Source organism: Prunus dulcis, chromosome 1, assembly GCF_902201215.1.
Source record: "Prunus dulcis chromosome 1, ALMONDv2, whole genome shotgun sequence".
Classification (NCBI taxonomy): Eukaryota; Viridiplantae; Streptophyta; class Magnoliopsida; order Rosales; family Rosaceae; genus Prunus; species Prunus dulcis.
In genome coordinates, this window is record NC_047650.1 from 26,956,453 (window position 1) to 26,981,751 (window position 25,299).

Consider the following 25,299-nt stretch of genomic DNA (forward strand, 5'->3'; position numbering starts at 1 on the left):
GACTATTTGACCTGCCTGTAATCACGCCGTTTTTCTTTTATTTATTTAAATTTGAGCACATTAATACTCTTGAGATTTCTTATATTTTCACAAAATCACCTCAAATTTCAAACATTATAGGAACACTCATTGAGATTTTAGTTTGCTTTTACAAAATCTCTTTTCATTAATTATTTGTTTAAAAATTGATGATTTTATTAAAAAAAAAATATACAAATGAAAAAATTAACCTCAATGAAGTATATGCTATCTAATTTTAAAGGCCAAGTTTGCCATTTGGAGAATTTTTTTTGTATAAAATTATCAATGTTTGGATTAAAAATCAATAAAAAGAGAATTTTGTGAAAATAATTTAAAACTTCAGAGGGTATTTTGTAATATCTAAAACCTCAAGAAATTTTATAAAAAAACCAAAAACTTTAAGGGTGTTAAAGTAAATAACTCTTTAAATTTTGGCCTGCGTGTGTCCGACTCCGAGAGTCAGAGTTTACTTACTGACCAAAAAATAATAAGAACAAAAAATTGAAAAAGCGTACCTTCAAGGCGAATCTATTTGGGAACAAAAAGGGGGACATACAATCCTTCTAGCTCTAGGGTTTTCTTCTCCATCAAATAGAGGCAAGGGTTTTTCTGAATTCAATTTCAGAAATTTACACAGAGGATTGAGCCGCAAGAGTGTGGGTAGTCTGAGAATGGCCGGCAGCAAAGAGGAGTTTATGGTTTATAACTCGATGACTCGCCAGAAGGAGAGCTTCAAGCCAAAAGTACCTGGCAAGGTCGGCATGTACGTCTGTGGTGTCACCGCCTATGCCCACAGCCATCTCGGCCACGGTCGCGCCGCTGTCAATTTCGACGTTCTCTACAGGTTCACACATTCGATCTTATTATTTATTGTGCTTTTGATTAGTGTAGAATTTGATAGGTTTGCATTTAGGATGTGCATTTTTTTTGTTGTTGGGGATTGTCTGTTTTAATTCGTAGGCTTTCTTTTTATTGATTAATAAAGCTATTTGGTTGACCACTGTCAAACGCAGCAAGATCTGTTAGACATAATAATATTATTGCCTGGAGCGTTTAAGTTGTCGTCTTTACTTGGATCTTATATATAGAATCGAAGACTAGTTTCTGGCATGCATAACTTTAAGTTGAAACTACTGCAGATACTTACAGCATTTGGGTTATGAGGTTACATACGTTCGGAATTTCACTGATGTTGATGACAAGGTGAGAGTTTTGAATCGTATAATGAGCTAATTTTGATTGCATTCCTTCCTTTCTTTTCTTTGATTAGTGTGGACTCTCGTTTTCATTCATTTAAAACTCTAACAATACTCTTCTACATTCTTGCTTTATAGGAGTAAACTGCAGTGTTTAATGTTTCAGTCGTCATCATAATTCTATTATGCTATCTCATTTTAGTTAAAATATTTCCTTTTGGCTGGACTGAAGTGCACCACAAATCTGCTTGCCTTTTTTTAAAACTAAATTTTCCTGATATTAAGGTTGAAACTCTGTTACACATGTAATCCATACAATTTATCTTTTGAATCTTCTTTTAATAAACACTGATGAACTATTGCCTGACTGTTCTTGTTCATTTTCATTTTCATTGAGTACTTAAATGCTCATGTTGAGCTTGCTAATATTTGGACATTTCAGATAATTAATCGAGCAAATGAGGTTGGGGAAGACCCGCTAAGTTTAAGCAATCGTTTTTGCCAAGAATATCTCAAGGACATGGGCGATCTCCAGTGCCTTCTCCCCACCCATCAGCCACGTGTTTCTGATCACATGGAACATATCAAGGATTTGATAACACAGGTTTTGTGCTTGCTCTGCTTATGTATTATGAGATATGATATGAACTACCATCTCTCTTTATATATCCATACTTGCATATAGTTAGCATATTAGTGCAGGAACGTTGTTGATATATTTATAGGGAATCATATAGCGTACAATGGGGGAGATACGTTCTGATGTTTGGAAAGTTGTCGGGACATTTCTATTGAATGACTAATCTAATGCTAAATTTCTAAGCAGTAAGTGCTTCAAATATGTAAACGTAATGTGTGTGCTTCTTTTCTTTTTTAAATTTTAGAATTTCATGCTTGTCTTTTTCGAGTCATTTTTTGTTTCATAGATGTTTATGTTTCCTGAAACTGCTAAACCTTTGGAGGTTCGAGTCAATTTATCTCTGTAAAGTCCTTCTGAATCGAGTTTAACACTGATAAACCTATGGATGTTTGTCTTTTGTGATGGTTTTTATTTTCTGGGCCTGAAATTTCTTTCTAAATGATTGTTATATCCTGCAGATCGTCGACAAAGATTACGCGTATGCAGTCGATGGAGATGTATTCTTTGCTGTTGAAAAATTTCCAAATTATGGCCAGTTATCTGGACAAAGGTTGGAACATAATAGGGCTGGTGAACGAGTTGCTGTTGATTCTAGAAAGCGTAATCCTGCAGACTTTGCATTGTGGAAGGTCTGGAAACCCAACCCAGTTACCACATTCTTGCTGTTTTTGATAGTGTTTTCCTATTTATTATAATTCAATGTATTTGCAGTCTGCAAAGCCTGGTGAGCCAAGTTGGGACAGCCCTTGGGGACCTGGAAGACCTGGATGGCACATTGAATGCAGTGCGATGAGTGCACATTATCTGACATTCAACTTTGATATTCATGGTGGTGGTATTGACTTGATTTTTCCACATCATGAGAACGAGATTGCCCAGAGCTGTGCCGCGTGCCAAGAGAGCAGTGTGAGTTACTGGATGCATAATGGACATGTTACTAATAACAATGAGAAAATGTCAAAATCCTTGGGTAACTTTTTCACTATTAGTGAGGTAAGTTGGGCTAACTTTTATTTATTTATTTAAAGCTTCTTAGAGATTCTATATATTCCAGCTTATGTTACAATTTAATTTGCAATTCCATTCTCTTGTAGATTACTGAGAGGTACCATCCTTTGGCGTTGAGACACTTCTTGATAAGTGCTCACTATCGGTCTCCGCTCAACTACACAGTCTCCCAGCTGGAAGGTTCTTCAGATGCTGTTTATTACATATATCAGGTATGTGGCTTATCTGGCTTATCTGGATCTGAATCATGCTCATTTGGAAGTCTCTCAGTTCTTTTCCAGCAATTGTCTTGCATTGATGGAAATTATATTTGCGCCTAACTGTCTATTTGGCCATTTTGCCTTTAAATTATTATTATTGTCTTGTTGGGTTATTCCTGAAAATTTTCTATTTGGTCAATATCTTCTGGAATGATGGCTGTTGGAATTAGACATTAAACTTTTTGATGTAGGGTTCTAGAAGTTTAGGGCTCTTTGTTAATCAAGGGAAATATATGTAAAATACTGATCTAGATGGAACAGAATTGTATTACTTTTAGGTTGCAATGGGGTTTCCCTTTTTGTGTAGGCTTTGTTTTCCAGAGTTAAACTGTATAGATAACTCTTTAGAGGTACTTAATGGTGCCTCAATTTACTGAACCAGAAGCTAAGCCAACCTCAAACAGGCGTTTGGGCTCACATGCAGAAAAATGGATTTTATTTATCAGTATCTAGTGTCATATAGTTTGCTGTTTTGTGATTGTTAGACCTTGCAAGACTGTGAGGATGCTTTATCTCCATTTCAAGAAGGGAGCCTGAAGGAAGGCACAGAAAAAAATGGTAGAACAGTTAAAATTACTCCAGCTGCCCAAGAATGCATCAGTAAGCTACATAATGAGTTTGAGACTAAAATGTGCGATGACTTGAACACTGCGCACATATTGACTGGTGCTTTCCAAGACGCCTTAAAGTTAATAAACAGTTCTTTGAACCTACTCAAGGTAAACATTTGGAATCTGGATCCTGTTCAAGCGTGCTGCACTCATATTTTTATTTTGATGTGCTTTCTCCTCCTTTATGTGTGTGTATGTATGGCTGTGGTGGGGTAACAGAAAATATTTTTATTTTTTACTTTTTATAGAAGAAGCAGCAGAGGCAACAACAGTTATTAATGATTCAGTCACTAGTCGAAATAAAGAAAGAAGTTCAAGAAATTCTGAACATTTTGGGTCTGCTATCCTCTGATACGTACTCTGAGGTGATGCCTTCTTGCTTGTTTCTTTCAACTTTTGAGGTGAATTTATTTTTGGTCGAAGTTATCAACAACAAAGGTGTACTTCATTGGACAGGTTTTGCAGCAGTTTAAAGTGAAGGCATTGAAGAGAGCAGGGCTGGTGGAGGATGATGTGCTGGATCAGATTAAAGAGAGAACACTAGCAAGGAAAAACAAAGATTTTGCAAAGAGTGATCAGATCAGAGCGTATTTAACCACAAAAGGCATTGCGCTCATGGACTTGGGCAAGGAGACGATCTGGAGACCTTGTGTCCCAGCAGGAGAACAACCATCTCTGCCTAATGAACAATGACAAAAGCAGCTGCCGACTGATTAATTTGTAATATTTTGTGGATTAAGACCAAGTTCCCCAAAGGGTCGTGAAGTTAGTAACCTTGTTTTATAAATTTCACTATTTTTTTGGTCCTAGGAAATACTGCCTTCACACTTTGTCAATTAGGACCATATCTTACAGGTTCTTAATTCAATACTGAAAGAAATCAAGGTTGATTTGATATTCTCTCAAATAAATTCATGTCAGATATGTATTTGGTGCATGCCTTCCCAGATTATTAAGTTGTGCCAGAACTGCACGATTGTGGAAAGAAACCTGCGGCCGATTGGTAACGAGGGGCGCATACTTTACTCTCTTTCTGTTCTGATTTCATGATATAGAGTTAGCTCTTCGGGGCCAGCATAAAAAAAATATGTTTCTTTTTTGGAGGCATGAATGTCTTTAGCCGAACCTACTACTGGTCAATAAGCCCAGAAGGTCAAAATTTAACCCAACCTCTTAATGATCAATAAGCCCAGTACTATTTTAGACTTGTGTACTGGACTAAGAAACAGGCCTGATAGTCTTTTTTCTTTTTCTTGGTAAGGCCTACGCATAGGCCTCATTATTTGGCCCGCGGGCTCATGGGCCAACGGGGGCCCGCTCGGTCCATCGAAAAAAAAGCCCAACCCGGTATGCTTTGGATTGGGCTAGGCTTGAGCTTGGGTGTCTGAAGTCCGGCCCGATTAAGCCCAAAAAAGCCCAGCCCGTTAGGCCCGCATACATATATAATTATGTATAAATTAGAGTTTAGGTTTAGGATTATATTACTTAAATCACATATATAATTTGTTTCATTTCATTTACTTTTCTTTACTCATTCCTAGATTATAATTGAATGATTATCACATTAATTTGTGTCAATTATTAATTCAACAATTATACATATATAAAAAAAATAAGATGAACAATATATCATATCACCAAATATAATCATACCACGAAACATAATCGTACCATCAAATATAACCATGCTTTTCTTGAATACATCACCAAATATTTGCATATTTATTCATACCATCTTTTAAAAAAAATATTTTTTTGATACTTATTATTTTTTAAAATTATTTCTTAAAATGTATTACGATCTAATTATGTAATAACCTCAAAAATAGTACTTGGTTTTATTATTTTTGTGGAAAATCTTATAAGTTGTGTGACTTTATAGGATGTTTTATGAATTTGGTTTGATGTGAAAATATTGGAATTAAGTGAGTTTAATCTCAAATTTGGACTAAAATGCCCTTATGATTATGTTTATGATTTATTTTTTTAATGAAGTAGGACCCGTTTAGACCCAGCCCAGTCCGATGGGCTTTCTCAAGCCTGGCTCATGAGTTGGGCTTGGGCTTTGAATTTTCTAAAAAAATCCGGCTTGGCCCTATATTTTCTCTCCTTTTTAAAGTCCGACCCGACCCAAGCCTATTAAATTTGGGGCGGGCTAGCCCGCCCCGGCCCATTGACAAGCCCTACCTAGAGGTGTCAAACAGGACGAGTCGGCCCAGCACAGCACGAGCCCAGCCCGTTTAAATGAGGCACGGTATGGCACAAGCACGAATATTAATGGGCCAGAGTATGTCACGAGTACTAGCATGGCATGAGTCCAGCCCGTTTCAATATGGACATGGACTTTGGGCGGGGTTGGGATCAAAGATTTTACTAAATGGGCCGGCACGGCACGGCCCGATAATTTAAATGGACCGGCCCGGCCGGTTACGAAAACGTTAAAAGTACGAGTTTAAATGGGATGGGTCGGCCTGACACGACCCATTTGACACCTCTAGCCCTACCTATACAGGCATGATACTAGTAGAGTTCAAGCGTTTTTCATTTTTTTTTTTCTCAACATTGGGATGTATAGTAGTGAGATGACATCCATAAAAATATTGTACGAAACATGCTGAAAAACTATGATACACTTAGAAAGAAAACTATGACCAACCAAGTGGAAAAGGGCGTTGACTTGAAGATTAATGGTTTCAGGTTAGAATCCTTATAGCACATTGGTAGTGTACGTATGAGAAAATTGCCCTTCCCTTTCTAACCTTGGCCAAATTAAAAAATTATTTTAAAAAAAAAAAGGAAAAAAAGAAAGAAAGCTATGTAGTAAAGTTCTATTGTGATGGGATTTTGGCAAAGGAGTTGTGATCGTACGAGTGAAGGACCCCATGCATGCACATCCACATACCAAGTGGTTTCAGATTGGGGGCAGTTAGTTCAAACAATAAACACTTCGGTTTGTCTGGTTTCCATTGTTAAAGTAGTTCCCAGTAAGTCTATGCCTATGAGCCTCGCAGAAAAATGCATTTGTGGGGACTTGCATTGGACATCTGTTTAAAAGTAGCTAGCCATAGTGGAGAGGCTGTCCATCCTTTTCTAAAAGACCAATTAGAATTAGGGGCCTTGCCTTGGAGAGCTTCATGGATTAGCATTACAATTTACAGAGGGCTAGCTACGATGGGAACATAACATTGCAAGAATTAAAAAAGTTGATGTGTCGTATCCTATGGTACGATGGTGGTGTTTCATGGTTGAGTTACTTTCGGACTGTCCTACCAAACCAATCTGTCATGCATGTCAAGCAGTTTTCACAAGAGGACACTGTGTAATATATGTCGATGCATGGCGGGTCCCATGCACGTTTGATTTTAGAGTTCAGAGAAATCATCAAGTGTAAATCTGCATCAAATTATGTACTTCCAAATTGTTGTTTCCAGCATACAGAGCTTTTAGGAAGGTGCTTGGAAAGCTTTTTAATCTAGCTTTCTATTAACCTGTTTGGGAGTGCTTCTAGTGCGATTAAAGTGTTTTCTGAGAATCAAAAACGCTTTTGATTGTATTTGGCAAAAAGCAATTCCAAACAGATCAATATTATTTTGCTTGTGTGCGGAATGTAAATATTTGAAAATTGAGGAGAATTCATGTTAAATGATATAAAGGGATTAACAGGTATGGTTATGAATAAGGTCAATTTCTGACAGCTAGTCACGAACCATTCACTCTTGAACAAACTAAATAAATGTGCTTGGGACAACCTCAAGCTTTGGATCCCTCAAGTTCATTAATCCCAGTCAATAAGAAACAGCTTGAACTATATATAGAGGTCATTCATCTTGATTGATGTGATGTGGCCCCGATGTCCACAAGTAACTTAAATCGAGATAATTGGCTTAATTAACTATCATCACCTAGACTTCAATCGGTCTTTGTATGCTTCTGTTCTTTGTGTATGTAATTGCAATTGCTTTGAAGTCAAGTCAGCAAGTAAATATTCCCTCTCAAAAGTCTAGGATATGGACTGAGTAATCTTTAAGAAATAACATCTTTTGAAAAGGCTTATGCAACATGCAAAATCCATTGCTGTGGCATTTTTGAACTACTTTATTTAAGCATGGTTGAGTTAAAGTTTGGTTTGGTTTAGTTTGGTTTGGTTTATGCAGCATACAAGAGAGAGAGAGAGAGAGAGAGAGCACATGCAGTACTGTACAAAAAAGCAAAGCTAAAGAGTGAATGCCCTGTCAAGTGTCAAGTTTGTGGGACTTAAAAGTCTTTTATATTGGAAATCCGTGCGCCCTTTTTTAGGTTCAGATTGAACCTCTTACCTCTATAAAAAGGCATGAAAAGAGCCCAGCCTAGCTTCGCTACAACAAGATACGATATGAGAAAACACTTTGGTAATTTTGTTCTTTTGTACCTTAGAGCTTAGATCATGGTCGTGGATAGATATTATATGCTCCCTTACATTAACATACACTGTGCACCGCCGACAAGGAGATCATTGCAGCTGTATGGCGCCCCACCACAAACCACAAGAAACTCATATATATGTACTATCTGGGACTTATTCATACTTCACATCTTATGTGTACCCAATTCACACAGATGCATGCATATTTCAAATCAATGCTAATGTTTTTTTTTTAACACGGGACTTCACTACCTTAGCTTGGCTATAGCCCTCTAGTCGTATCTCCCTCCTTCAACGGTTTTTACCGATTCTATAGTCTATCTATTTCTCTTATCACATGAATGAATTTTTCAGGTAAAACTGTGTACACGAGATCTCTAACATTATAAAGTTTGTGATCCTGAATTGTTTAGAGTAATTAATTTCAATTTGTTGCCTTCATTATTGGAATATCTGTACTTGGACTAGTAATATTTTTAAAATTTTTTAAAGTATCTTTAATAAACTAATGCACTGCTATATATATATATCAGTCCCATTTTACTGAGGGATCTCTCAAATAATTTTATTTGAGGGACGCCCTTTAGGGTACCCTACAATTTTTTTTCCAATGATCCAAACCATCTATTTTTTAGGTCTTCATTCATAGATCATCCTTACAAAAAATTAGACAAATCAGAAACCGTTTCGACATTCAATTGTGTCTTACAAAATCAATGAACAAGGTGCTTCAAGAAAATGCTAAAATTTCAATAACTCAATTGAGTGGTAAAATGATATCGGATTCAAGTGATTTTTTGTAGAGATGATCTTTGAATAAATATCTACAAAATAAACGGTTTGGATTAGTGAAATACAATCTGAAGTGAGGCCTACAAGGGGTGTCCCTCAAATAAGCTTATTTGTATATATATATATATATATATATATCAGTCCCCTTCTATTGAGGGATCCCTCAAATAATTTTATTTGAGGGACGCCTTTTAAGGTACCCTACCATTTTTTTCCTAATGATCCAAACCATCTATTTTTTAGGTCTTCATTCATAGATCATCCTTACAAAAAATTAGACAAATCGAAAACTGTTTCGACATCCAATTGTGTCTTACAAAATCAATTAACACTGTGCTTCAAGAAAATACTAAAATTTCAATAACTCAATTGAGTGGTTAAATGATATCTAATTCAAGTGATTTTTTGTATAGGTGATCTTTGAATGAGCATCTACAAAATAGACGGTTTGGATTAGTGAAATACAATCCGGAGTAGGGCCTACAAAGGATATCCCTCAAATAAACTTATTTGAGGAATCCCTCAATGAAAACTCTCTCTCTATATATATATATATATATATATATTATCCTTTTGTCTGTATATCGTTACGAGTTGAGAAGAAAAGAAAAAGGACTTCGCACAACCACATGCATGCATAAACAAATGCACTAATTAACATAATCTTACCAGTAAAATTCCAAAAGTATATGATATTTGTTGAAACATCAACCCCCCACTTCATTTGTAAATGGTGTTAAATAAATGGTGGCAATGCATTATGCAAGACCCACGCAGAAATGAAAGTTGATTGGTTGGTTGTTGTTGAAAGTCATTTTCCAACACAAGCCATTATATAAACATGGCTGCATTTGGAGGTCAGTGATGAGGTTGATGATCTGTGGTTGGACTGTACTCCTACAAGAAAAGGACTGCTTATCTTCAATTTTTCTCTCAATCAATTAGATGTAACCAAGGCAGAGATGGTAATCATACATAGCTAGAAATGTGTCTAATTGATTTGAGAACCATATTCCATGGTCCCGGGCTTACTTTCGAGGGGCTAATTAGCATGCTTGATTTGTCACATTTGAAGGCGAGGCGTGCATTATTTAAGTATGCCAAAACTTGATTGGATCATGGTGACTAGGAACTGTGACGATACTTAATTAAACTCTAATCACCTGGGGTTTAATTTGGATTTAAAATTATACTTGGACCAAACTTAAGTGGAGGGTGACTCTCTCTCTATCTAGCTAGCTAGTTAGTGATTAATTAGGGGAGAGAGAGAGAGTGAGAGAGATTTGATTTGTAATTTTGTATTGTAAGGTGAAGTGGATGTCCAAATCAAGCTTCATGGCATTAATGAAGTTAAAAATGGGGCCCAGTCGAAAGAAAATATATTGCTTGGGGCAAAGTCGCGGGAGTGAGTTTGATTTTCTGTGTTATTATGCCTCACCAACTACTCTTTTGGTTATTGTCAAAAAGCTCTCCTCTAAATTAAGGAAGAATTAATGACCTTTTTTTTCAAGTGTATTATAAGTTTTCAAATCTATGAATATATAATATATATATATATATATATATCTTAATTTGCTCCTTTATTTTCTCCCCAAAAAATTCATGCCAACAAGAACAACAAACAAACAAATATATATATATATATATATATAAGGAAAACCCTAAAAGCATCCAATCCAATTAAGTCCATCTGCATCCAATACTTTACACATTCTTCATTAATTATCTAGTAGAAATCTAACTCTCTAGCTAGTCCCACCTGAACCAAAGTTATTATGAGCACACCCACCAGCAAGTTTAAACAGCCAAGTTAGCTTATTTGTTGGGTGCCCTTTGTTCATGTTATTGGGTGCAAAAGGCAACGACTTTCTAGAGACTTCAATTTGCACCAATTTTGGGAGTGCCACCTACCTTTTGACCAAGCAACTTAAGCTTTGTGGGAAGAAACCCTAGAACCAATGATGCGTATATATATATATATATATATTGCTTGCTTGGCATGCATTATCTTGTTTTCGTGCTAACACGTAAGCTTTGGTTTGTTTTACCCACAAGAGACTCCCAACTTGCTGAGATTGTAACTACTAAATTAAAACACTTTGTCTAGAACACTATCTATGCTGCTGCTCCTCTCCTGGTTGGACATCAGAAAACCAATTAACCTCCGTTAGACTTCAGCGGCTAGCCTGATTAATAAATATTAATCTCTTAATAATTATAGGGGACATCGAAGATTGTAGTGTTTGACTTAAACCTAGCTAGTGTTAACTTGAGCTTATCCAATCAAACCAGTTGTGGGAGATTGGTCTGCATGTGATTGGTCCCACATTTCTATCACCACCTAGTCAAGATGAAAAGAAGGCACCAACAAACCATCAATGGGTTGGTTGGAGTTTTTTTGTGACTAGAAACTCCTGAAATAATGATAACCTCCATTTTTTAACAAATAAACAGCATTTCTGCATACAGTAATTTGAATTACATTGATTTGTCATTAAGAAAAAGGAAGAATTACCCAATTTAAAAAAATTAGTAACCGAACCCTATAGTTTGCTGCCTAAGTTGATCATGTTGTCAGTGAATTGTTAATTACATATAGAATAATAAGGTTTTCTATCTGCAACTCAGCAACTGGTGTCGTTTAATTTGGAATCATATCACACAACACAATTCACACTAGCTACTTGTCTTTTCCTAAGCCCATGCTTTCTTGTCTCAGACAAAACAAAGAGTGAAGGGAGCATACATTTGTATATAAACATATATAATTAATGGAGAAAGACATGACTGAAGCGAATATATATAAATATATGCGAGTAATTTTTGTATTTTCTAGAGTACGTACCATCCAATATACAAATGATATGTGGAAATATACAAAAATTGCGAGTAATTTAGCCTCAATTTTTGGTGTTCTTTCAAAAACCATTGAAAACTTGAAGAGCTAGCTCCTAAAGAATGAGATGGGATATACAGAGAAAGGACTAAAGTATATATAAAGAAGACTTTATCCAATTAGATTGGTGTAAGATGTATTAATTCTTTTTAATTGGTAAAAATCTGAATTTAATTATGGTGTCAAGATCTGTTGATCGCTCACTCGAGTAGTCAACAGAATATGGTTGGCATGAATACTCATCTCTTTCACTTTATCAATATGAACTACTTAATAATGTTCACATTGTAAAGTACATGGCATATGCCCAAGAAAGAAAATTCCCTCATCTTTTAATTCTTGTTCTGAAATCCAGTAAATAATTGTTACATGAGAACGACCCTCATTTCAGATTATAGCCTACATATTGCCGCAAGGAGCTTCCATTTACGTCCAATTCCTTTCCTCGTTTCATGTCAAAAACATACATCACAACATATCCTAATTTATTGCAACATATCCTAATTTATTAGAACATATCAATCATGTCGGCCACTCGCATTATGAAAAATTAAGTCGGGCTAATTAGGTACGCATTAAACTCTTATGTGTTTGTCGACAACTCAAGAGTCAACAAATTTGGAGGTCCCACTTCCATCATTCTAACTTGTTAGTGGGATTCCGAGTTTCTACCTACTCGTATACACACACACATAATATATATACATACATAATTGGACCTACTGAGATTTAAAAACAAAAAACCAGAAATAGAATGAGAGCAATGTATATATATATGCCCCTGAAATTACTTTCTTAAAAATTAAATAAATTAAATAAAATTTGAAAATGTACAAAGATCCCACTACCAAAATAAACATTAGCTTCCAACGTCCACCTCCCACCTCATGATCTGAGCAACATATTATAAAGGCCACCACACACCATGTCGTTTTTCAAGCCGAGCCAAGCCGAGCCTCGCTTAACCGAGTCAAAGGCTAAGATGCAAGTCCAAGCCCAATGCATCATCAAAACTGGGCCCACCATCTCCTTTAGTAAACCTACTCAACGATGGCCCATCCGCTCTTCCGTGGGCCCGGCCTTGTTGAAGTACCTGATGATGGGGCCCCATTGATGACGTCAATGTCGAATCTGCTATACTGCCCCCATACGAATAACTCCCTGCACCCCTCCCGTGATTGGCTGCCGCGGGAAACACGCATCCATGCGACACGTGGAACGGAGTGGCCGCTCGCGGGACGTAGACCCAGGACGGACTGGCCGGAGCAGCCGCCGGGACCATCACCGACCCGGCCGGGGCCAGTAGGTGAGGCGGCGGCGAGAAGGCCGAGATGATGGGGTTTCGGGCGTATGAAACCGCGGCGTTTCGGCTGGCTTGGAGCTGAGCTCGCTTGAGCTGCTGGCGCTCTTTCTTGTGCGCGTTCTGGTGGCCGCCGAGGGCTTGGGAGTTGGCGAATTCTCGGCAGCAGTACTGGCACTCGTATTTACGGTCGCCGGTGGTGGAAAAACCGCCGGATTCCGGTGAACCAGATGGGGTGGAAGTCTTGGTGGAGTCGAGTACGGAAGATTCTAAATCGTCGTCTTGGACATTGAAGCCAAAAAGCTTTAAGCGTGTTGTTGGGTTGTTGCTAGAACTTGTTGGGTTTGTGGTGTTGGTTGGTTTGGGTTGATAGTGTAGCTCTGCAGCCTCAGCCATGTTGCTTGTTTTCTTAGAAACAGGGACAGAGACAGAAAGAAAGCAGAGAAAGAAAGATGGGAATTCAATTGAAGTGATGAGGGGAGCTGAAGAGAGAGAGAGAATGAAATGGGGATGTAGGGGGAGTTGTGCATGTGTTGGGGTATTTATACACAGAATAACAAAAAAAAGGGTCTTGAATTGAATTAATCTTTAATGATGCTGATGATGTATTTTATCATTATGTATATGTATATATATATTATATTTGTGTGTGTGTGTGCTAGCTACAGAGACACCTTGAGAAAGAGAGAGAGATGGTTGCGGTTGCGGACATCCCAAGGGGAAGAAAGTGAGAGTTATGGGAACACGACCCAAGGACACTCGGGGGCCCAAACGATTGCACTTGTTGTCTTGCCAATTCTCCTTCTTTTTCATTTTTTTTAAAACCCTTTTTCTTTTTCTCAATATATTCATGTCAAATTGCAAGAATGCCCTTTGCTTCACATGAGGGGACTTTCAAACCATAAAGAATAGAATAAAATGGATTCACTGTTTATTTATTTGTTTGTTTACCCAATCACCAAATATATATACAGTGAGCTTCGATTTAGGGATTCTTTAAATAAGTTTATTTGAGAAATATCCTTATAGAGTCCACCATACATAGTATTTCATTAATTCAAACTGTATATTTTGTATATATTCATTTAAAGATCATCTTTGAAAAAATCACTTGAATCCAATATCATTTGATTACTCAATTAAATTATTGAAATTTTAGTACTTTCTTGAAGCACCATGTTTATTGATTTTATAGGACACAATTAGATGTTTAAATGGTTTACGATTTGTCTAATTTTTTGTAAGAATAATCTATAAATGAAGACCTAAAAAATATATGATTTGGATCATTCGAAAAATAATTGTAGGGTGCCTTAAAGGGCGTCCTTCAAACAAAATTATTTGAAGAATCTCTCAATAGAAGATGACTATATATACATATATATATATATATAGAGTTTTTTGTCACTTGTGTCCTCAAAGGAGGATAAAAGAATGTGATGTTGCATGTGATGCGAGCATGGTACACTGTTGGACTTATATATATATAACCCTAAATAAATAAAAGCTACATGATTGAGCTAGCTTGTCCACTGTTTTCCACCAGAGAGAGCTCAACTTCCATTTTTCTTTGTTATCTATCTGTGGTCCTTTTATAAGTTAAAAGTTATAGGCAAGCAAAGCTATGTAATTAGCTTAACTTGTACCAAAAAGATTTGTAATTGGCTATCATTTTCTATGAATTTATTGTGACTGTTTTGCATCAGATTTCATTTGAGCCGTTCAATTAGAGGACTGACTCAATGATGAATGATGATCACTCGTTAGTCCATCCACTATAAATTATTAGCAGCCATACAGAGAAAAAAAAATTAGGTTAGAAAAGTCTGGATGTTAACTTAATGGGCCATCACTGGATTGCTTTCAGTCAGTGATGATGATGGGAACTTTGGGGAAGATGACCAATCCCAAAGCTAAAGCCAATGTTTGATCAAATTAAGAAACCTTTGCCAAGAGAATCTCTCATACCTCTCTACTCTTAACAAAAACTCAGTTGGCGACACGTCTTACCCTCCTATCGCTATATGTGACAGTTTTCTCCTAACACTTACATTCTTATTCTCCTACCTAGTCCTATTCCTATATATCTCTTTCATACATAATTTCTGATCATTTTCCAATATATATATATATATATATATTTCTGTAAAAGCTATTCTTGGGTTTTATTTTTATTTTTAATTATATATGTGAGTTAAGTGAATTGACTAAAATAATATATTACATCCGAGTTCAATCTTCATTTTCATTTTCTTACATAATGACATTGTTTTTTGATTAAATACAAACTACAAAGCTTTCCGCATTTGAAAACTGGGTAGTTCTGTAATCTCGTACTCCGAGGCTCAGATGCAGTGGAACAAAACCCAATGGCGCAACATGAAGCCCATTTCTCTCTCTGTTTCCCCTGACCCCAACTGCTCCTTCAACTGCTAGAAGCCTAGAAAACTTGGAACATTCATCTCTCTCTCTCTCTCTGTGTTCAACTTGAGTTACCAATTTTACCCTTATCTCATGGTCCTGCTAGATGGCTCCGAAGTGCTCAATCTCAGGAGCCGACACCACCCACCAATAAAATTTCTTTTTCTCATTAAAGTCAAAACTTTCATGCATGGCATTGGCAACGCAAATCTTTCATAGGTTCGGCACTTGGGTTGGTTGGGCCCCATGTTATGTTTAGGAGATTCAACTGAGATCTCTTACCGTCAGTGTGCCTCCTCATCTTGCATGGCCCACGTGTCACCATCTACTTATCTTCCATATCTAGCTTTAGATACGCATGCTTCACATTCTAAGTTGTGCTCGCAACCAAAAGTGATAGTAATGATGGCAATTTTGTGAATAAAGTCAACATGGGAAGCTCTTAACTCAAGCTATGAGGGTTGGGTTCAGGTGTGTTTACAACTTAGGGTTGGGCCCTACCATTACGTGTTGATGATGAATAATTGTTTAGGATGTTTGCGTGATTGACGTTGAAATCCATATATTAATTAATCAAACAAATGAAATGAATGATTTACTTTTTGCTTTGGGGGATTTGGGGGATTTGGGGGAGAGAGATCTCCCCGAATCTTACTAACTACGAGAGAAAAATTAATAGAGACAAGAAGTTGGCTTTCGTAATCTCCCACTTCAAGGAGCATAAACTCATACCCATGTTAATTAATCTATTCATTATTATTGTTTTCAAAAGCAGCCTCTTGCCTTGCCTTGCCTCTCTCTCTCTCTCCCCTCCCAAGTCTTCATCACAACTCCACACCTGGCCCACCTTGTCTCCTCTTTCTCCTCCGTTTCCATTCCCTTAGTCAAATTTTCCCATACAAGAAAAATCTCCTCGATCCGATCCCCATCATCATCTGGATCACCTTTCGAGTGAAAGCTTGCATTCTTTTTTCGACCGTTAGATTTCATACTTAATCATGTTTGTTTTGTGGTCTGGATAATTAATCATGATTACTGCCATTACAAAGCTTAAATATGACCTAGATATGCTAGGGTTAACAAAAGTCAATCAATCCATCATGGTTTATCATATGGGGGTTTTCTTTGTTGTTGAATTGATTTAGAAAATTATTGTGTTATTCTATTCATTCTATTGTAATTACTTACTTAAGTAAAAAGCATTTCGATTTACTTTTTTTCTTTTGCAAAAATGATGTTTAACGAGATAAAAAGTAGACGATTTGAAACACTGAATCACATTGGGATATGGCCCCACATGTAGTGATCCTTTTCTTTTCTTAAGAATAGAGATACCTTCATTGAAGGAGCATGTCAATTAGTATACAAGCAGGTAGGAGATGATAGTTGTGACTTGTGATGGCCCATTCATGTATAGTTTACGTGGGTCCCTAACATGGAACATAAAAGAGTTTATTGGGGGGCCTGATGAATTATTATACTAATGCATGCACATAGATTTAGGATTTGGGATTAGTAATATTTTCTGCATTAATTAGTTTGAAATGATCATTTTCTACTTAAACCTAACAACCTTTTCGCTTTATTAATTGGATCCAATGATTTTGCCCTTTGGGTCTTTCTCACTTTGAGTTTGAGTCTTGACTCTTTGACACTTGAGGAAGTTAGTAAATTCCAGGCCAAACAGCTGTATGGGGCTCAAGGAGGGGAGCTGCTCTCATTCAAAAAGCAAAATGTACCTCCTCAACTGAGATCTTCTCAATGTACATGTGTTGTGTACCATAAAGTTGAAGAGTTATATATATATAGGCTTGTGTTGTGTAACTGTGTTGTTGGTTGGAAACAGTGGTCGCTGAATTAAACTCACCACTAATTATTGGTTGGTTTCTCACCTTTGCAAGTACTTTTCTGTTTCTTGTTCCTAATTACTATTTATTTATTCCATATTTACTATTTATACAAAAAAGAAGAATCCACAGTGAATATTCATCCCCATAAATAAGTTTTGCAGTTTTCTCTTTGAATAGTTAGAGTTTTTATGTTCACAAAAGAAAGAAGGTCATTGTCAAACGGGGGTTACCACAGTGGTTGTGGCCCTCCTCCTTCCCCCCTGATTGGCATCCAAGATTGAAACCTCAAGATTCCTTTCCTCCTAATGTAACCCAAAAAAAAAGAGAAAAGAAGGTCATTTTGGGTTTGGTTGCTAAATTAATTTAACAAGATTGGTAACCAATAAAACCCAAAACAGAAGCGATTGGACATAAAAAGTTGAAACACGGATCAAACATGCTGCATAAGAGGGAGAGCAGAGACTGAAGCAATGGCTTGGAAGCCGTATGTAAACATATAATGTTGTAGTACGGGTGACATAGGCACAAGGTTTTCTCCACTGATGAAGGGTTAGGCATGTGAAGCTGCGCGTCTAATTGGTTCCTCTCTATTTGAACAAACTCTAGGCAGGGCCCGCCCTCCACAATGGGGACCACCTCAATTTCCCAATTTCTTATTTTCTGTGACATTGGACCTACAAGGAGCAACTCTCTCTCTCTCTCTCTCTCTCTCTCTCTCTCACACACACACACACACACACAAAAGAAGAAGAAGAAGACACCCAGTCACGTTTGATTAATTAACAAGTGTCTACTTAACAATGGGTTTCTTGTTGTTGTTGTTGTAAATGGTTTCCACCATCTAATATAAAACACCATTTAGGGCCTTAATCATGCTTTTCTTAACTTTGTTGTTGATTGAAGTGATGCCAATATTATCGTTTTAAGATTGCCCAAATCGCGAGCATGACCCACCAAGTTGTGCTTAATTATAAAAAGAAAGTTTTAACCAATGACAAAACAACATGGAGTTTTTTATTCATTAAACAAGAGATTATTTGAGACATGATCCTAAATCATGTTAGAACTCCATTAACTTTCTAATCACCTTTGTTTCTTTTTGCAACCATTACTTTGGAAGGATCCAAAAAGGATAAAAAGATAACCCCAATGTGACTTAGTTTTCAAGTGTTAGAAATCCCTTTTATGGATATGTTCAAAGCATATTTAATTAGACAATCCCAAACAATATGGGTGACTCAGTGAGTCCCTTCATGTATTCCAAGTGACATTACCCACTTTTTTTTTTATAAATAAAATATGGTGAAGGTTGGGTGGTGGAGTTAGCTTTAAGTCATGTGAAGCGACTCTCTCTCTCAATTATTTAACTAATACATACCATTATTAATCCAACTTAATTAGAGCTAAACCCTAGATTACAGTCTAGAATGTTTATATATAAAATAAAGAAGCATTTCTATGAAGTCCATCAAACTTTATAGAGTTTTAAAATGCATAATTGGAAGTCCGTGAAATGAGTTTGGAAGAGGGGACTTTGGTCAATCAATGAGACAAAATCAATGTGCTTTGGTTGCTCAAAAAAAGTGAGAGAAAGACACATAGGCGGCTACACAAACACACCCAAATAACATCTAACCCAAACAAAGACATCTCCTATAGCTAGGAGACACCTCTTCGCATGACATGACAAAAAAATACATTGAAAATTCATTCCCATTAGATTCTGCACAATCAGTTCTGCCCTAGCTAGCTAGTAACACAAGTCTTCTACCAAGCCCATCCACGTTGTCGATTTGACCAATATCTTTCTTTTCTTCTTTTTCTTGTCACATAAGATCTTTTATTTTTACTCCAAAGTTTTGGACCGACGAAAAGGAAGCAAATGAAAAGGGGTTTGGTTTTTATTTGCCACAAACTAAGGTGCCATGGCACCACATGTGTTAAGATAATGTGACAACAGATTCAGAACCTACTGTTCCTGAACATGGGGAATCTAGCACAAGGGAATATAATAGGAACCCTAATTTATATGCATGTGAGACTTGGTCTTAGAAAAAGGGGTTTTAAGCATTTCCTAATCTAAATTCTACATGATGTGCTTAAATAAATAAATAAGGAACCTCCCGGATAAACAATCCCATGAATTCTGCAGGAATTTGTCCCTTGGAAAGATCCAAGTGGATGCATCTGTCTCTAAACCATAACTTCAAACACACAGGTCAAGACGACCTTCGGCTTCATTAAAAATTGAGTTCAAAGAATCCTATGATTTTCTTAATAATAAACTGCATGAGGTGTGCTGGTTTGGCCAATCTAGTCCACGAGCAGATAACCTAAGACGGTGTTTAGTATTATTATTTGCGGTCCATATTTTAAGGATGAAACCAAACGTTTCCGGTTGCCGTGGTTGTTGATTGAACCAATTATCAAGTCTCATTGACAAAGAACAAGTCTCTGCAACAAGGAACTGTAACCGAAGCCTCCCCCAAAATCTCTGTGGGCCCTATGCCACTAGATAGATAGCAACAGCCATGACTGGCGGAAGCCCATTTTTCTCTTTTATTTAAATACTTTCAAATCATTATTTTGAAAGAAAAGAAAAACAAATAAAACTAAAATCTTTTGGGTGTCTCCTAATAGTGGGCCCAAATTCCTACTCACAAACCCTTAAGCAAAGCTCCATCAACAATTACGAGGACCACCACTTCCTCAACGTTATGGTCCAAATCTCAGTGGGCTCGTTTTCCTACATTATCAAATTAATAATAATTATATGAGGAATTAGACAAAATTTTACACTTCAGCCTTGCTTCGGTGGCTGAAATCCAGCCGCTGGTCATAATTTATAATGTACTTGGGATAAAGATTTTGCCTTCATCCGTACACGTCACATGTTTTTCTTTGCCAGCTTTGAAAGAGGTGAACTCCCTCATTTGATAAAATCCCTTTCTGTGTTGACCTCAGTTATCTGAAGTCTTTGCAAGGCCCGTTTACATGGATGGATCGGTATATAATTAGAGATCTAATCACAGCCAATTCTGGCTGAAATGAATATTGCAAGCATGTATGCTCTTATGATTTACCAAAAAATTTGGATCACATTTGAGTTAGACCAGTTGTTCAAGGTAAATGTAAGTTTAGAATATTAACCCCGACGTATGAGATCATTTCGGCAGCCATGGGTATACATTGAAGGGTGTATAACACTAACCAAAGCAACTAACAAGTTATTACAGCAGCAGCACTAAATACGTTTGTATTGCTGCATAAACATGGAGGGCAATTCATGAGAAATTTGAATATTATGATATTTATACAAATGCATTTTCTAACTGCCACGTTTTACAGAAGCAAATTACAACAGAACACTAAGAATAACAATGGGGGCAACCTATTAGAGAAATAAAAAATTCAAAGAAACACAAGACAAGCCTCTTTTTTTGGTCGAAACAAGACAAGCCTCTATGCAAGCAACAGGCGTGGATGGATATTGAAACCTCTCAAATAATAAAAATAAATAAATAATCCAGACATCTTTTCAGCCAAGTTTTTTATCTGATCCTTTGAGGTTAAGATTGAACCATTTCTTTTTGCCTGACTTGTCCTTCCCGTCAGAGCCTCCATCTTCCCCTGGGCTCTCAGCATTTGAATCTTCGCCAGGATTTTTGCTACTGCTACCATTACTCAAACCGCTACCACCCACACTATTATTGATTGTCTTGGTGATAGTGAAAGAAGAATGGATACTGTCTCGCTGTTTCAGCAGCTCATCCACCTGATTTGTAGAATGATAAATGCCCAAATTAAAAAATTAAACAAATAAATACAGAAAAGAAAGGAAAGAAAAGGGATACTTTTGATATGATAACATTTTAATGAATTGCCTTTTTAAAAATAAAAAAAAAACTTTTAATGAATCTACAATCATGTAACAGCCTTCCATTGCTTAAAACATAGAGGGATGAACTTTGAACCTAGTGTCTGAGTAAGTCCCTCAACTTCAATTTTCAGCAATGTGTCAAAAATTATCAGTAACCAAAACTTACAGATAGCTTTTCCTGGGTGTATCTGTTGGTCACTTCTTGAAAGCGCGCCAATGCCTACATAACATTACAGGAAAATTGTAAAAACAAACGTGATGAAATCTTATTACAAACCACAGCCAGGAAGATCCAGATCAATACCTTCCTGTACTCTGTTTCAAATTGGCGAAGCTCATTTCTCTTTCTTAAAATCTGACCCTCAATCTCTTTAAGCTTCTGCGTCGTATCCTCATATGATTTTACACAAAGTGCCTCGATTGTATAGGTAGCAGTCTTAAAAAAATTATCTCCTGAACAAATCTCAGTAGAGGTTAGTTAACGATAAGCAACAATTTCATATTAAGGAGCCAGCCCCAGAAAGCAAAAGAATAAAGGGACCAAATCAAAGTTCAGACCATAAACAGCGAATATATGAGTGCCAGCTTTTAGTTCTGAGACCTCACAAGGTTGAAGACCTTCCAACCTCTTGAAAAAAGCAGCTTCAGGGTCCTTTGCCATGGCCAACTGCACCAGCACAAGGATACATAACCATTTTCAGCCATAAATAGGAATCTACTAAACCATTACCCTCACTGTGGAGAACAAATTTTATGAAGAAAGAAAATTAATATCCTGCATACCGCATTCAAAGTTGAATCCATTCTATATACTTGAAAATGCAGAAAATACATCCCTGCAGATGTTGCTTTGCCCGTCTTCTCACTATCTTCCTGTACAGAGAGCCAACAATGATCATATTTTCTGAACTCATCTACAAGTGTTACATGTTAAAACGTAACTGGTATTTGATGAAACAAACACCAAATAATAATTGATACCTAATTTTGTCATGAAAGGAAATAAAATAACACTCTACAGTGGATTACAACTTGCTAAAACAAAGCAATAAGAAAACATATAACAAATTAAAATAGCTTATAAAGTATTGGAAGTTGAAACCAGTGGATAGGTCTGAACTCCATAAAATGCATGTAAGAAGAATGCAGTGCGACACTTTTATAGACTATCTAACGTCAGAAGAACCAAAATTCAGTTTTTTAGCACTTATAAAAACACAGAATGCAGTGGTGTATTTTCTAAATATTCCTTTTTACTTTTGGTTTTTTAAAACATGGCTTCCTTGGTGACATATGCTGCATCTTGATAAAACTTGGGAGAATATTCATGAAAAAAAATCATAAGCTGGTTACAAATCACTTTTCTTAAGAGGTTCAAAGAGGGTGTGGTGAGCAATAGATGCCTTCCCATGTGTGGGCATGTGTATTCTCAACAAACTATAAAGCACACAAGGAGAAGCCTAATCATTCATGTTTAAATAACATCAGGCAAATTACTCCAACAGATTCCAAACACATGACACAGGCGCCAAATCTTAAAGCAAGTGCACCAATTATATGGTTATCAAAAGAAGCAGAGATGGAGAAGATTGCGATAATAATATATAGTACCTGTAAGGCCAAACCATAACCACCATTGGCATCTTGTTCAAAATAAAGTAACTGCAAATTACAAGGATTTGATTGAAATGTAAGTATTGTGCCAGCAATATTCACAAATCAGATACATTGAGTGCAGGATACGAGAGAGAGAGAGAGAGAGAGAGAGAGAGAGAGAGAGAGAGGCTGAGGCTCTATTGCAGTAAAAACTTAGGGAAACATATGCACCTTAAATTTGCTTTGTGCAGTTGAAGTTACTCTTACTACAATCCCCGACTCGGCTTGCTGCTCATTGATTGTAACACCAAAAAAGTGGGCACACTGTTTCTCCACCTGCAGCAAATCAGAAAATAAGTAAAGATGCACTAAATTTAGTATTCTTGCATTATGTTACAAACAAAGAAGCACCTTTCCACTAACTGATGTCCCAATTGGGAGAGGTCTGACTGTTACTGTACCACTAAGAGCCTCTTCAAGTACATTAGCGGAAATTGTAGTCTTGATAGGCACACCCAACTTGCTATAAACAAATAAAATGATTATCATAAGACAAAATGATCCTAAACCCACAAATATGTAATGATATATTACCTGAATAAAGCGGCAAACATTGTATTGACAGTTCCCAGATTTGACAAGTCAATTTCCATGTCCATGGCATCAGCATCAATTGCCTGAAACAAAATTTGAACTGATAAGAAAATATTTAGAACATAATATAGCACATTAGAAAGTGGAATAACTACTGAAGGGATCTATATTTTCTTCTCTTTTTCAAATGAAAAAAGGAACAGAATGAATTAAAATCAGAAACTCCTTGCTCATTAAATTGTTACACATATGATACAAACAAACAGAGCAGATCTGTGTAGACAAATGACATGGACATTTAGAGTGATCAAATCTGAATAAAATTATCGACTAACACATTCCCTAAAATGCACACAGCGGATCCAACCAAATGGAATCAAGAATCCACTCAGCAGCACTAGTTCAATTTTTTCCCATCTACATAAGCAGGTATGCATTTTTTGTGTGTGGGGAGGAGAGGGAGGGGAATAGTGAGCAGAATTAGAAAAGCACCTCAAACCCTGCATTGTCATACTGCCTCCTCTTCTCAGGGTCAGACAAGATACTATAAGAAAATGCAACCTCCTTGAAATGCTCTGAAGCTTCAGGATTGCTGGCATTCTTGTCTGGATGATACCTTTCCATAATTTGGTTCAAAACAAGATTGTATGTGAAAATATGTCTCAGAATAGCATTGTAATTATTATCATCTACTGAATCAATAGTCATGTGAACTCAAATGATATTATATACAAATTGCAATAAACAAGAAAATAGTGCCATCTCTGTAGAGATCTATCCCACAGAAATGGATTTAAAACACATTAAGGCAGCTCAATTCCCAATTTTCATGGCACGATCAATTCTCTATGAAAAATGCATAATATTCAATCAGCTAGAATGGTGAAGATTTAGTCAAAGCACAATGGCTTATAAGACAAGAATGTTAAGACCTCAAAACCAATTAGAAATTCAAGAATTAATTATGCTCACAACAAACCAATGCAATATAAGACTACCGCCGCCAACAATACATATTTTCCAGACATCTCTGAATGAAAACTCAATTTTGTAATATACGTGTTGCTATATTCTTGCTCCTAATCAAGCTCAACAGTGAACCTCGTGGCTAGTGATTTACAATCGTCAGGTATAAAGCTAGATTCTTTTGGAAAAAAAAATATATCAACCCCTAGCAGGAATTCATCTAATGCACACCAAATATTGAAATCTCAAATCAACGGCGAAGATGGTGAATTCTGAAGAAGAGAAAAAATTGAACTTACTTGAGAGCAAGCTTTCTATAGGCGGTTTTAATTTCCTGATCATTTGAATCCCTCGAAACGCACAAAACCTCGTAGGGGTCTCGCCTTGTTGCCGGTGCCGATGTCCCTTCCAATTTCGAACCCGTCCCCATCTCTCTCTGCTTCCTTCTCTATCTCCAAAGAAAAGTCTACTTTACAATCCGGAAAACTACAGTACTCTCCTCTGAACCAGCTCAGTTGCTCTAATCATGAAAAATCAAACTCTAGAAGAATAAAATTTTAAATTTTGCTCACCAAAGCACGCAATTCAAAGCTTTATTGGATCGCTCTATATTCAAATCTCGGGAAATAAACAGTGATGAGAATTCCTATAATGAACAAGTCAAGGCCTTGAAAAGCTTTCTCTTGATCTAATCAAACGACGCCTAACTGAAAGAGAGGACAGCTTAGGGTTTAAAATTTCGGAGAGAGACGCGAGCTTGAGCTGGAGAAGACCCAAAGCCAAAACCCCTTTTCTTCCCTTCTACTCTATTTTTTTTTTCTTGGTTATCTTTAAAATAACGGGCTCTTCACTAAAATGGTTTTGGT

The 25,299-nt window shown here is 36.7% G+C and overlaps 3 protein-coding genes across 4 annotated transcripts; 1 reads left to right on the top strand and 2 right to left on the bottom strand.

The window, feature by feature from the left end:
* The first annotated feature begins 473 nt into the window (after positions 1-473).
* On the top strand, positions 474-4,647 carry LOC117614802 (cysteine--tRNA ligase 2, cytoplasmic). Its single transcript, XM_034343708.1, has 9 exons — positions 474-865; positions 1,161-1,224; positions 1,660-1,821; positions 2,316-2,486; positions 2,569-2,850; positions 2,952-3,077; positions 3,611-3,844; positions 3,985-4,101; positions 4,193-4,647. The coding sequence occupies exons 1-9, from the start codon at positions 693-695 to the stop codon at positions 4,427-4,429; spliced, it is 1,566 nt and encodes a 521-aa protein (XP_034199599.1). The 5' UTR covers positions 474-692; the 3' UTR covers positions 4,430-4,647.
* Positions 4,648-12,613: 7,966 nt separating this feature from the next.
* Positions 12,614-13,702, bottom strand: LOC117631062 (zinc finger protein GIS3). Its single transcript, XM_034363998.1, has one exon. It carries the CDS (start codon positions 13,520-13,522, stop codon positions 12,797-12,799), a length of 726 nt encoding a protein of 241 aa, XP_034219889.1. The 5' UTR covers positions 13,523-13,702; the 3' UTR covers positions 12,614-12,796.
* Positions 13,703-20,680: 6,978 nt separating this feature from the next.
* Positions 20,681-25,253, bottom strand: LOC117631069 (chaperone protein dnaJ 15). 2 transcript variants are annotated; one of them, XM_034364021.1, is made up of 12 exons: positions 25,006-25,253; positions 24,733-24,881; positions 23,960-24,083; positions 23,468-23,550; positions 23,285-23,396; positions 23,105-23,209; positions 22,889-22,939; positions 22,061-22,150; positions 21,836-21,944; positions 21,582-21,730; positions 21,444-21,497; positions 20,698-21,172 (listed from the first exon to the last, which is right to left on the bottom strand). In XM_034364021.1, exons 2-12 carry the CDS (start codon positions 24,861-24,863, stop codon positions 20,936-20,938), a joined length of 1,245 nt encoding a protein of 414 aa, XP_034219912.1. In that variant the 5' UTR covers positions 24,864-24,881; positions 25,006-25,253; the 3' UTR covers positions 20,698-20,935. The 2 variants fall into 2 exon arrangements, with proteins under 2 accessions (XP_034219903.1, XP_034219912.1); XM_034364012.1 differs by having other exon boundaries at positions 20,681-21,172; positions 24,733-25,253.
* Positions 25,254-25,299: the final 46 nt, after the last annotated feature.

Bases quoted from the DNA above. Each gene is read 5' to 3' on its own strand.
- LOC117631069 (XM_034364012.1), bottom strand. From the start codon at position 24,863: ATGGGGACGGGTTCGAAATTGGAAGGGACATCGGCACCGGCAACAAGG. The intron at 24,084-24,732 runs GTAAGTTCAATT...AATTATGGAAAG, and splicing joins TATAGAAAGCTTGCTCTCAA to GTATCATCCAGACAAGAATG. The intron at 21,945-22,060 runs GTATGCAGGATA...GTGCTGGTGCAG, and splicing joins TGGATTCAACTTTGAATGCG to TTGGCCATGGCAAAGGACCC.
- LOC117631062 (XM_034363998.1), bottom strand. From the start codon at position 13,522: ATGGCTGAGGCTGCAGAGCTACACTATCAACCCAAACCAACCAACACC.
- LOC117614802 (XM_034343708.1), top strand. From the start codon at position 693: ATGGCCGGCAGCAAAGAGGAGTTTATGGTTTATAACTCGATGACTCGC. The intron at 1,225-1,659 runs GTGAGAGTTTTG...TGGACATTTCAG, and splicing joins TCACTGATGTTGATGACAAG to ATAATTAATCGAGCAAATGA. The intron at 2,851-2,951 runs GTAAGTTGGGCT...ATTCTCTTGTAG, and splicing joins ACTTTTTCACTATTAGTGAG to ATTACTGAGAGGTACCATCC.